At 41.3% G+C, this 12,199-nt stretch overlaps 4 protein-coding genes across 5 annotated transcripts; 3 read left to right on the forward strand and 1 right to left on the reverse strand.

The window, feature by feature from the left end:
• Window positions 1-2,381: 2,381 nt before the first annotated feature.
• On the reverse strand, window positions 2,382-3,356 carry LOC130500016 (uncharacterized). Its single transcript, XM_056994703.1, has one exon. The coding sequence runs from the start codon at window positions 3,354-3,356 to the stop codon at window positions 2,382-2,384; it is 975 nt and encodes a 324-aa protein (XP_056850683.1).
• A 1,769-nt stretch (window positions 3,357-5,125) lies between these two features.
• LOC108825739 (nicotinamide/nicotinic acid mononucleotide adenylyltransferase) lies at window positions 5,126-7,170 on the forward strand. 2 transcript variants are annotated; one of them, XM_018599089.2, is made up of 9 exons: window positions 5,126-5,292; window positions 5,453-5,526; window positions 5,830-5,915; window positions 6,040-6,123; window positions 6,208-6,292; window positions 6,420-6,499; window positions 6,598-6,699; window positions 6,777-6,825; window positions 6,942-7,170. In XM_018599089.2, the coding sequence occupies exons 1-9, from the start codon at window positions 5,243-5,245 to the stop codon at window positions 6,977-6,979; spliced, it is 648 nt and encodes a 215-aa protein (XP_018454591.2). In that variant the 5' UTR covers window positions 5,126-5,242; the 3' UTR covers window positions 6,980-7,170. The 2 variants fall into 2 exon arrangements, with proteins under 2 accessions (XP_018454591.2, XP_018454590.2); XM_018599088.2 differs by having other exon boundaries at window positions 5,141-5,292; window positions 6,777-6,835.
• Window positions 7,171-8,025: 855 nt separating this feature from the next.
• Window positions 8,026-10,907, forward strand: LOC108824121 (transcription termination factor MTEF18, mitochondrial). Its single transcript, XM_018597485.2, has 2 exons — window positions 8,026-10,098; window positions 10,601-10,907. The coding sequence occupies exon 1, from the start codon at window positions 8,070-8,072 to the stop codon at window positions 9,762-9,764; it is 1,695 nt and encodes a 564-aa protein (XP_018452987.2). The 5' UTR covers window positions 8,026-8,069; the 3' UTR covers window positions 9,765-10,098; window positions 10,601-10,907.
• Window positions 10,908-11,282: 375 nt separating this feature from the next.
• LOC108837875 (uncharacterized) lies at window positions 11,283-11,914 on the forward strand. Its single transcript, XM_018610878.2, has one exon. The coding sequence runs from the start codon at window positions 11,288-11,290 to the stop codon at window positions 11,756-11,758; it is 471 nt and encodes a 156-aa protein (XP_018466380.1). The 5' UTR covers window positions 11,283-11,287; the 3' UTR covers window positions 11,759-11,914.
• The last annotated feature ends 285 nt before the right edge of the window (window positions 11,915-12,199 follow it).

Raw genomic sequence — 12,199 nt, forward strand, 5'->3', positions numbered from 1 at the left:
AGACCTGTCGTGGGGCGCAACGAGGACGTTGCGTTCTTTGAGAGGGGGTGAATTGTAACATCCCGAGTTGTGATATGTGAAAAGGCTTAAGAGAATTGATTTGGCTACCTATATCACCAAAAGTTGACTTACCTTTTCCGGAGCACATCCTGAAAGAACTCCAAAGTTAAGCGTGCTTGAGCTGGAGTAGTGGAAGGATGGGTGACCTATCGGGAAGTGATTCGCGATAGCGTGCGAGTGAGGCCAAAGCACGGAGAAAGGTCATGTGGTGATTGCAGGGTCAGTAAACGATGATTTCGAGCCTTGGAAAATTAACGACCGACCGACGGATGGGATGGGGCCCACGGGCCGAGAGAGCGGGCGTGGGTGTCCCATTAGCCGTGGGCGGGTCGAAGCGTTACACATATCATCCAAAACCTCAAGGCCACCTGATCTTCCTCCACAAACATCAACATCACCGTCTTTGCGACGCACTTTGGAGACAAACTTTGTGAGTTCTACTTCATGATCCCTGTCTGTCTCAGTGATGGGAGAATAAGCAATGAACCGCTTCTTCTCCTTCTGTGAATCGCTATTGAGCCACATGTCATCATCGTCTAGTGATATGGTTGCCTCGCTTGAACCTGAGTTTGCCATTTCCCGAGCCGCTTTGGAGATTTGGTTGCACCGGTCAGACAACTCTAAGTGCTCTTCTTGTTGTGAATTCAGACAACCGTTGCGGAGCTCGTGTAATGTGAGGAGGACTGGGAGCGGGAGAACAGGACCAATGACGTCAACACCAGGTTGTATCTTCTTTGACCATTTGCTGCTTCGGCGTGAAGGTTTCCTTAAGAGGAAAGGTGGTAACTGAGGAAACTCCGGAACAGATAAGAACTCGAGGGACGGTTTCTTCTTGTCTAACAGAACACCTTCAACCTCAGTGTAGTTTGAGAACGCAAGCAACAGAAGCTCCATAGGTAAGCTTGACCAAGTTTCTGTCAACGCAATATCTAAAACGCTTGTTGGTGAGTTGATGGTGTTGAAGACTGCAGTGACTGTGGAGGAGCATCTGTCTCTACCAAACCCGCAGAGATTGGCATAGCTCCTCGTGGTAGGTTAAGCTAAGAGGATCACTGATGGAGAGGCGGAAGCTATATAGGTCAAGGTTCGAAGTTTTGAACCCTAAATAGATAACTTGGAGCTTAAGGTAGCTCGAAGAAGATGATAATGGTGGCGAATACTCTTCGTAGTGTTCGTTAGAACTCTTAAGGGCGCGAATACTCTTCGCAGTGTTCGTTAGAACTTTTAAAGACTTTCAAGTTTTATTAATCAAAATCCAAAGGTGCCTAATTACACAAACCTAAGCCTCTTATTTATACTAAACGATTGAAAGCTAAAAAGGAAACTTAACTTTTATCAAATCCTAACAATAAAAGGAAAAACAACGATGACTTGTAACCTAAGTAAAGTTTGTAAAAAAGGAAGCCATAACAATGGCGGTGAATGTGTTGATACGCTGCATCAGGTTCCTCCGGGTGGAGAAGGATTCGACCACGAATCCGAGACCTCGTTATCGCCATGGAAATGGGAAAGGTGTTTGACGTTGAAGACATCGGACGTCCGCAAACCAGGAGGAAGCTTGACTCTGTAAACATTGGGATTGATACACTCGACAATCTCCACTGGTCCTATCTTCTTTGATTTCAGTTTGTTATATTCTCGTAGAGGAAGGCGCTCCTTAGTAAGATAAACCCAAACCAGATCGCCTGGAGTGAAAAGAACCTCTCGACGCTTGGAATCTGCAGCCAATTTGTATTTCGATGCTGCTTGAATCAAGTTCTGTTTAGCAGACTGATGTATCTCCTGCAAATCAGTGACAAAGTCGACTGCTTCACCATGATGCCGAGATAAGTCAGGCACGGTTGCTAAGTCCAACGGACATCGAGGGATGATACCGTACACGACTTGAAAAGGGCAGTAGCCTAAACTCCGGTTAAGCGCATGGTTATGGGCGAATTCAGCTTGGCCGAGCTTGGAGTCCCATGATTTGATGTTGTCGCCAACAAGACAACGCAGTAGATTACCAAGGGAACGGTTAGTCACTTCAGTCTGACCGTCCGTCTGTGGATGATAAGCAGAACTCATATCAAGCTTAGTACCCAACAATTTCCAAAGAGAACGCCAAAAGTGACTAATAAATCGAGTATCCCGGTCTGAAACAATGGAAGAGGGTAACCCGTGCAAACGATAGATTTCACGAAAGAAAAGAGTAGCCACGGTGACCGCGTCTGTCGTCTTCTTACAAGCCACAAAATGCGCCATCTTCGAAAATCGGTCGACCACCACCAAAATAGAATCATGACCTTTCTGTGTTCGAGGTAAGCCTAAAACGAAATCCATACTCACGTCTGTCCATGGTTGTGAAGGGACAGGTAGGGGAAGATAGAGACCCGCATTGGTCGCTTTCCCTTTCGCGTGTTGGCAGACTCTGCAGCGAGCCACAAAACGCTCAACATCTCGACGCAGTGTAGGCCAAAGTAAGACGATGACACCAGATGAAGGGTACGATCTCTGCCCACATGCCCTTCATTGTGTAACTCACTGATGATCTGTAGACGGAGACTACACTCAGGAACGCACAAACGCAACCCTTTAAATACAAAGCCGTCAAGTAACATATAGTCATCATTAATACCGAGTTGCAAGTCGGCATGAATCTTGGCAAAGAAGGCATCGGTGGAATATAAATCTGCGAATGACTCAAACCCTGTAACCCTTGTATGCATAGTAGTAAGCAAAGAATGACGCCTACTAAGTGCATCTGCGCCTCGGTTGGTTGCGCCGGATTGATGACGAATGGAGAACGTGAACTGTTGGAGATACGAGATCCAACCAGCATGCCTGGAAGACACCTTAGCTTGACTATCCAGATGGCGAAGGGCATCATGGTCGGTGAAAAGCACGAAGTCGCGATGAACTAGATAGTGACGCCAATGCTTAATAGCCTGAACAATCGCATAAAACTCAACATCGTACGTGCTATAGCGACTGCGAGCACCGGCGAGTTTCTCACTAAAATAGGCCACTGGACGCCCGTGTTGACTGAGAACCGCTCCAATGCCAAGTTTTGACGCATCACAATAAAGTTCGAAGGTAGCCGAGAAGTCTGGAAGGACAAGAATAAGTGCCGGTGTAAGCTTCTCCTTAATCAACTCGAAGGCTGCGGTTGCTGACGGAGAAGGTGTAGTGCTGGCTGTCTGGTCTTGAGACCGCGGGCGTGTAGAGGAAGCACTCCAGTTAGCTGACCGAGATTGTTGTTCAAAAGATGCTGCACGACGATGAGCTTCACCGATAGTCGAAGGATCGAACTGGGCCATTTCCGTCTGTAGTTGAGGTTGGAGACCTCCAATAAAACGCGAGACCAGTTGAATTTGACTGTCATTAATCTCATTACGAGTTAACAACAAAGCAAACTCTTATGCGTATTCATCTACGGTGCGTGATCCTTGACGAAGATTCTGCAGTCTGGTATACATGGTGCGTTCGTAGTTGTGCGGCAAGAAGGTTTGACGCAAGTGTTTGGTGAGCTTGTCCCACGACTGGATTGGAGTTTTTCCCGTGCGTGAACGAGTTGTTTTGAGTTGTTTCCACCATGTCGCGGCGTGTCCGCGAAAACGCATAGCAACGAGAGAGACCCGCCGGTGAGGAGGAACTTGCTTAAAGTCGAGAATTTCTTCAACAGAGATCAACCAGTCAACAAGATCATCACCTTTAAGACCTCCGTGAAATTCAGGTATGTCAACCTTAAAGCTGTTTTCCCATCGATTGTTGATGATATCCCGTTGTCGTATGTCTTCTCGATAAACTCGTCTATGATCTTCTTCCTCTTCTTCGTACATATCCTGAGCTCGAACATCACCGAACTGGTATTGGTTTTGTAATCGATGTTGGTGTTGGCGAGGAGGGTGAACAGGTGGGAGTTGTTGTTGCTGGAGAATTGGTGCCGGAGGATGAAGGTGCGCGGGTTGGAGTGGGTCGTGAACGACCGGCTGGGCTGGAGGGGCCAAGCGAGTTGTTAAGACCGTCGTTAGAGTCGCGAGTTGTTCTGTTACCGCAGCTAAGGCAATAGAGATCGTATCGCTTTGTACTTGTGACGTCGTTTGCATCTCGACGAGTAGGTCTCGCAAATCTGTCATGCTAATAGCTCCTTCTCCTGTTTTCTTTGCCATGATAACGAAAGAAGAAATCTAGAAACGTACTGAATCTGATACCAACTGATAGAGAGGCGGAAGCTATATAGGTCAAGGTTCGAAGTTTTGAACCCTAAATAGATAACTTGGAGCTTAAGGTAACTCGAAGAAGATGATAATGGTGGCAAATACTCTTCGCAGTGTTCATTAGAACTCTTAAGGGCGCGAATACTCTTCGCAGTGTTCGTTAGAACTCTTAAAGACCTTCAAGTTTTGTTAATCAAAATCCAAAGGTGACTAATTACACAAACCTAAGCCTCTTATTTATACTAAACGATTGAAAGCTAAAAAGGAAACTTAACTTTTATCAAATCCTAACAATAAAAGGAAAAACAACGATGACTTGTAACCTAAGTAAAGTTTGTAAAAAAGGAAGCCATAACAATGACGGTGAATGTGTTGATACGCTGCATCAATCACTCTTCTTCTTCTTCGAACCTGATGGTTTCTTTTTACTCATCCTAGATTCTAAGAACTTGGCGAGGTTCCCTTTTGTGTAGGCAGAGAGATAGTCCAGTTCGAGGTATTTGAACCGTCTTGGGAGTTTGTATATGTTATCATCAGGGAAGTACAATAAGTTCACCTCCTCAGGTGGAATCTCTGTGAGGAGATGCTAATCCTAAGCTAGGAGAAGCATTGAACTTGACTGCTTCTAGCTTCCCTGAAGATTTTAACTGAATCAAAGTAAACCCGTCTGATGAACTAAGTGATGGAAGGTACTTGTTCAAAACTCCAACCCCACTCATCAACATCATCCATTGTTTGTAGAACTATCACCAACAAAAAACCTGACAACTCGAGCAGCTTCTCTTCTCGAGGAAAGGACCCCAGTGGTTTTTTTCTTTTTCTTTTTATTCCACACACAAACCCCTCCCTACGGCAACACGGTGCGTTTTGACTCAACTTAACCCAATGGAAACGGCGTCGTAACGGCAACTTTATATACGGCGCCGTTTCATAGTTTCTATTTATTCTTGATTCTCGTTCTCTCTTAGTTTCGATCATCAATTCCGATGGATGTCTCCTTACCAGTCGATAAGCTATCTTTTGGATCACAACCTGAGTAAATTACATAACTTTGTTCTTTAGTTTGACTTTATCTCTCGTCCCTTCAATTATCTCTCTCAGTGAATTCTATAGTAGATGGTTACTTACTTATGGTGATGATAGAAAAGATATTGACTTTTCTTTTTGTCTTTCAATCGTTTGTATGTATGTATCAGGGACAAAACATGTGTAGTTCTTGTGGCAACTGGGAGTTTCAACCCTCCTACGTTCATGCATTTACGCATGTTTGGTAACTTCTTATATTAACTACTCTACAATTCAATCTTAAGAAGTTCGCACATTTTTTTAGGCATTAGGATCAGTGTAGTGATTGGTTTCAATGGGGAATATTCAAGTCTCAAGTATCTGATTTGTGTTTTGCTTTTTTTTTTTTGTTTTATAGTAATAGAATCAGCAGGAAATAACAGTAGAGTTTAATTTAATGGTTTCTGGAAATATTCATGTTTTCCAATTTCCACAGTTGATGGATCTTTTGCTTAAATGTTTATGTGACCTTATATTGAGCTGATGGGTTTATCTTTCTTGTCTTTAGAGCTGGCCAGAGATGCATTACACTCGGAGGGATTTCATGTTCTTGGAGGCTATATGTCCCCTGTTAATGATGCTTACAAGAAGAAGGTAATAATACTCTTCCAGTAATGACTCTAATTTGATTGCTAATTTCCCTTTGTAAATTCTGTTTACTATTTAGGTCTCCTTTAGAAAAAATAAATAAATAAATAGTCATTAGTTTCTCTTCTAGGGACTTTTATCTGCAGAGCATCGTTTAGAGATGTGTAATCTAGCCTGCAGAACCTCCGACTTTATTATGGTTGATCCTTGGGAGGTACTCTCTCTCTCTCTCTCCCCCTCAAAATGCTTTCTATAAGTTTTGTGTCCTTAAAAAACTGTGTGAAAGCTGTTTCTTTAGGCATCCCAAGACAGCTACCAACGAAGTTTGATGGTTTTATCAAGGGTCAAGACTTTGCTTACAACAAATAGACTTGTACCCGAGGGTAAGATAACTGCAATCTTTATTAGTATCATTTTTCATTTTTTCTGGATCGTCTCGTCTCATGCCATGTATCACATCATACGTGCTAGTTATTCACGCAACTGACAAACTCAAATTTATAATGCTAGAATCTCTCAAAGTCATGCTACTGTGTGGCTCGGATTTACTGCAATCTTTCTGCACTCCTGGTGTTTGGATCCCTGAACAAGTAAACAAAGGCAGCATCGTTATATAAACTGAGATTTCGTTTTGACGATTCTACTCACAGCTATGTCCTCTTTTTTTTCATGGATTGTGTTTTGGAAGGTAAAGGCCATTTGCAAAGACTATGGGATTGTTTGCATCCGTAGAGAAGGGCAAGATGTTGAGAGTATGATCTCTGGTGACAGAATCTTAAACGAAACCCGTGTAAGTGTTAACCTTAGTTCCTTGTTTCGGTTTCTCTGGATCAATCAGTCCAGTTTAACACGGTTTTCTTTTGCCAGGATAACATCAGAATAGTCAACAATTTTGTTCCTAATCAGATTAGCTCAGGTAGATTAAGGTAGTTTGATACTTACTCATCCTCCTTAAGAACTATTCTTTCTTTCTTTCTTCACTACTGGAGAAAATGGCTTCTCTTGCTCATCCCTCCTCTTTGCTTCGTACAGGAAATGCATTTCGGGAGGATTATCAGTTAAGTACTTGACTGAAGATGGAGTAATAGACTATATCAAACAACACCAACTTTACACTCACCTCGAATGACAAAAGCTGAGACATTATTTCTTCACCAGATTAATAATATTAATACACAAGATTTTCAAATAATCGTGTCATTAACCGATGTAATCATATCATATCATATCAAATATAATTTATTGAAATTAGTATTTTTGATTTCTTTTTTATCAAATCTCTGTATCACATCCAAAATTTCATGATAAAGTAAAGAAAGAATCAGTCAAAAAAAGTAAAGAAAGAGAATAAAAAAGGAAATAAAAAAGGGAACGCTCTCTACTCGGGTCCGGTTAGTTTTTGTTCTTGTTGTGTAATTCGATTTTCGGTTAATTTGAAAACTGGAAAGTCTGTCGAATTAAGCCAGATTTATGGTTTGGTTTTGGTAAATTTGGTTTTCAATTTTCTTACCAAACTAAACCGAAGGTTTAGACTTTTTTGGGTTTTTTCGAAAAATTTACTAATATTATAAAAAATAGACAAGATACAAACACAACTACACAAGACAAGACTTTACACTGGGCTCGAGTGACAAAAGCTGAGAAAGGATTATTGATCCTTCACCAGATCAAATATTAAAACACAAGCTTTTCCAAATCATCGTGTGTGATTAAAAGATGTAATCATATCAAATATATTTTCCAGTTATCATATTTAACCGAAAAATCTGTCGAATTTGGTTTAGGTTAATTTGATTTTCATTTTTAGTCAGAACAGAAGTTTTAGATTTTTTTTGTTCGGTTGAACTCTTATTATTTTAATTAGTTGATTCGAAATAGCCGTAAAAAAAATTAGTTGATTCGAAATACTGGTGTAAATCACTTTATTTTAAATTTTAATACAAAAATAAACTAACCGATTGTGGAATCGAATCATTAACCAAAAATAATTTTAGTTTTGACCCATAGAAAAGTGTCGATCGGTTTAGAACTAATCGAATATGAACATAAACCGGAGATTCTGATCCGGTTCAGGTGAAAACCGCAGGCCTACTCTACTCTACTATCTCTTTCGTCTTTAATTCTCTTTACAGAGAACTACCGCAACTCGAAAGGAGGTTAATGTCTCTAATTCGAAACCCTAGGTTCTTCTTCTCCCTTCTCAAACGGGTGTCACAAGCTCCTTTAGAAACTCAGACGAAACCCTTGAATTCGAGATGTCACGCCACCGCCATCGCTGGCGAGAAACTGAGCCTTAAAACCCGAATCGAGAATCAGAGAAAGGCCCAGGCGGCGATGTTAGATTACTTCTACATCACGAGAGGGTTACAGTTTCTAGTGGCAGAGAGTATGAGTAAGAACGCGCCTCTATTCAACGCTAACCTCTTAGAGAAGTTGGATTGCGACACTCCCCATGATGATCCTGACATCGCTCTATCGATCACCAGGTTTCTACGGTTCCATCCCATAAACGAGTTCGAGCCTTTCTTCGAGAGTCTAGGCTTGAAGCCGTCGGAGTATAGTCACCTGCTTCCTAGTGATAAGATGTTTTTGAACGAAGATGCTTTTCTGCTTGAGAATTACAATACTTTTTGGATATATGGGGTTGGTTTGAAGCAGATGGGGAAGATCTTTAAGGAAGCTAGGGTAGTTTTCGGGTATGAGAGAGGGGTTTTAGCTTCAAAGATTAAAGCTTTTGAGGATTTGGGGTTGAGTAAGTCGTTTGTATCGAGGATTATCGTTTGTAGCCCGAGTGTACTCGTTGGGGATATGAATGTTGAAGTGGCTAAGGCTTTAGAGATTCTGAGAACTATAGGGGTTGGGGTTGATTGGGTTGATGAGAACTTGTCAGAGGAGGATGAGGATGAGTCTTATGATTGGAGGTCTATGCACAGGGTGTTAAGCTTGCTTAGAGATCTCTTTTTGAATGATAGTGAGCTGTGTGAGTTGATCAAGAAGCGTCCAAGACTTGTTTTTGAGGATTCAGGGGAATGGACTCTGTTTCTAGCTGGGTTTCTAACCAAGCTTGGCTCATCCAAGAGTGAACTCTCTTCGTTTTTTCTTAAGTTCCCGGGAATTGAGGTGAAGAAATGTGTTTTGAATCTCAGGCATTGCTTCTTGTTCCTGAAGAAGATAAATATGGAGTGTGATGAGATGGGTAAGGTTTTTCGTTCTCACTCCTCTTGGCTTGGTGCATGTTCTTTGAAGAAACCCAGAACCTTGCTTGATAGACTGAACGTTGGGACTAAACGGCTTTGTCAAGTCATTCAAGAAAACCCGGAGGTGATGAAAAAATGGACGATGGGTTTAAAGGTGCAGCCACTACCTCCTACAGGGGAAGAGGAAACGTCGAGGTTAATGAAGACACAGTTCTTGATCAACCTGGGATACGAGGAGAACTCAGAGGAGATGGAGAGAGCTGTCAAGAAGTTCCGCGGCAGAGGGTCAGAACTCCAACAAAGATTCGATTTCCTTGTGAGTTTGGGTCTGAACGACAAGGATGTCCGGAATATGGTGAACGCTTTCCCTCAGATCCTATGTCAAGCGTCTGATCTCCTGGAAGCAAAGGTTAACTACATTGTCAACGAGCTTGGTTATCCGTTTTCGATCTTTGTGGCTTTCCCTTCGTGTCTAGTGTTTACACTCCAGCGGATGAAGCTCAGATTAGGGATGATTCCGTTTATGGAAGGTAGAGTAAAGGCAATTAGCAGTTTACTTGGGTGCTCGGACCAACATTTTGTGTCTCACTATGTGAACCGTCACCCTGATGGGCCTAAGCATTGGGAGGATTTGAAGAAACAGATTCTCTACGAGTAAACCAACTAATTTTCTTAATTCTTTGTGGTCAAGATTGACAAGATCAACCAAGGCTTGAGGCATCTAGATATAGGATTCACAACAACAACACACTGAGCAATAAGTACGATGGCCATCCCCATGCCACTGTTCATACCATATGTGATATTTGATAGCTCCCAGTTGGGGGGGGCTTGAGGATATTATCTTAGGCTGATATTAAGGGAGTAAATTAGATTTATCATCATGACCTAGAGTATCAGAGCTGGAGCAGCTAAGCTACTACAAGTCATGCTCTTGGCTAGTTTTTGCTCCAATCTTTCTGCATTCTCAGTTTCTTTGGATCTGTGAGAAGGTAAACCAGTACATTCCCAGACCATATATATATGTAGTCTCTTAAATGACCACTTGGAATGCTGCTTCCTTACTTGTTATATGAACTGAGTTTTGTCTTTGATTCAACTCATTCTATATGCTTTTTGAGAAGTCACTCTAGAATATTACATAAAATTGCTAGTCTTCCTGGATTGAATGATAAAGATATGTTGGTCTTCTTTTATTTCTTGCCAGTTTTGTTTTCTTTCCTCTTCACAGGAAAAGAAAAATGTTAGTCTGATGATGTTTTTCTGCAGGAGAATTCATTTCATCTGTTGATTGTCGTGTTCTTCTTTTATGAACTGCTTTTCTGAAGATGCATGTTTAATAATAATAACTTTCTCAAGTTTGAGACTAGAGGAAGTTTGTGTAATGGATTGTTTTGTGTTTAATCAAGAGTCTTCAGTTTCTTTGTTTATCTAAGAGAAGATTTTACTTAACAGTCGAAATGATTTCTCATGTCGTTTTCTATTTTGTTTTAGGTAATATATCTTTTTGCCGGGATTGCCGGTTTACATGACGGAAGATGTAGGTAAGGTAATAGACCATCAAGTTTACCTCAGCTAAGGGCTTAAAATGACAAAAACAAAAGGTAAAGATGATTACTACTTTGTCTCTCGAGTTGGACGATGTTCTTGATTTTTGGGGGGTATTTAGTTTTGGAGAATAACATGTTGAATTTAAAAACCATATTTTGGTTTGGTTCTGTCTATCAAATTATAATTGTTGTATCAAAACTGCTTTCTCCGCCTCGGTTTTGGTCATGGTTAATACTTAATAGTTTTGGTAGACTCCGGTTTAGATGAGTATACACACACTCGATGATCCTATAGTCCATAAGTCCACTGACTAGGACCTAACACATCTTCTTTTCACACTCATCTTGAAACTCAAGTTAACCATAACACATCTTTTTTTTTTTTGATCAGTTTGGTACAGCTATACAAAAATCCACTTCATTACATGACAACATTTTTGTCAACATCCCAATTAAAAAGACGTAAGCAAACGGTTCTTCAGAAATTCTCCAAAACTTATGACATGTGTTATGCCATGCGGCAGATAATACGTAAACACAGCAACAAAATCAGCTATTTTTACTATAATACCGATCTCATATTGTGCAACCCAAAAAGATCAAATTCATCTTCTCAAGCGAAGTCACCACCATGTTGTCTCTCCAAGCTTCTTTCTCTATTACCTTTTATATATCACTTGTGATCAGCTTTGTCAATCTAAACTCAGCTTCGGATTCAAACTCTGGTCTCTGCTCTCCTTACCCATGTAACCAACCGCCTCAGCCACCTTCCTCTACAGGCTACTCTCCATACGGTAATCCTCCTCCACCACCATCGTCACCATCTTCACCGCCTCCACCGCCACGTTCTCGCTGCCCTCCTGTTCCTCCAGCAGGCTGTTGCGACCAACCACCACAGTCTACGTATTATTCTCCTCCGTATCCTTATTTTTACACTCCTCCTTATCCTTACGGTACTCTCGGCGGAGGAGATCAAAACGGTGGCGGCCAAGGAGGAGCTGGAGGTGGCGCAACTGGAGCAGCGGTTGCTTACTATGCTTCTTCTTCTGCGCCGGTTTATGCTCTTATGCTTGTGTTTTATTGTGCTTTTGTTGTCTTCTAGGGGCATGCATAGGGTTTAGATAAATATTAGTTCTATCAAAAGCCGCCTTCTTTCTCCTGTTGTTATCTCAGACCTAGGAACAAAAAATATAAATAAATCAAATGCTTTTATACGTTTTGGCTTGAGACTTGTATATCAAGAAAAGAGGCAAATATATATTAAAATTTTGTAGCAAGAGGCAAATTTACTCCACTATGAATCAACTTATGATCTTTTTACATAAACATTAGCTTTTAAATGTTGCAAAATGATCATATTATATGATTTAATTTTCACTTTCATAGATCCAATTAAGATCTTTTCCCAACCAAAAACTAAACCGGTTGGGACAGTGTGCATTGTGTGGGAGTAACAGATCACAACCGTCCACGTCATTCTTAATTACACAAGGTGAAAATCTATCAAGGCTATCCTTCGCGAGATAAAAAAAGATTAATTACG

Source organism: Raphanus sativus, chromosome 9 (assembly GCF_000801105.2).
Source record: "Raphanus sativus cultivar WK10039 chromosome 9, ASM80110v3, whole genome shotgun sequence".
NCBI lineage: Eukaryota > Viridiplantae > Streptophyta > Magnoliopsida > Brassicales > Brassicaceae > Raphanus > Raphanus sativus.

Excerpts from the sequence above, each read along its gene's own strand:
- LOC130500016 (XM_056994703.1), bottom strand. The coding sequence starts at position 3,356 with ATGGCCCAGTTCGATCCTTCGACTATCGGTGAAGCTCATCGTCGTGCA.
- LOC108825739 (XM_018599088.2), top strand. The coding sequence starts at position 5,243 with ATGGATGTCTCCTTACCAGTCGATAAGCTATCTTTTGGATCACAACCT. Across the intron at positions 5,527-5,829 it reads CATGCATTTACGCATGTTTG|AGCTGGCCAGAGATGCATTA; the intron begins GTAACTTCTTAT and ends TCTTGTCTTTAG. Across the intron at positions 6,500-6,597 it reads GTGTTTGGATCCCTGAACAA|GTAAAGGCCATTTGCAAAGA; the intron begins GTAAACAAAGGC and ends GTGTTTTGGAAG.
- LOC108824121 (XM_018597485.2), top strand. The coding sequence starts at position 8,070 with ATGTCTCTAATTCGAAACCCTAGGTTCTTCTTCTCCCTTCTCAAACGG.
- LOC108837875 (XM_018610878.2), top strand. The coding sequence starts at position 11,288 with ATGTTGTCTCTCCAAGCTTCTTTCTCTATTACCTTTTATATATCACTT.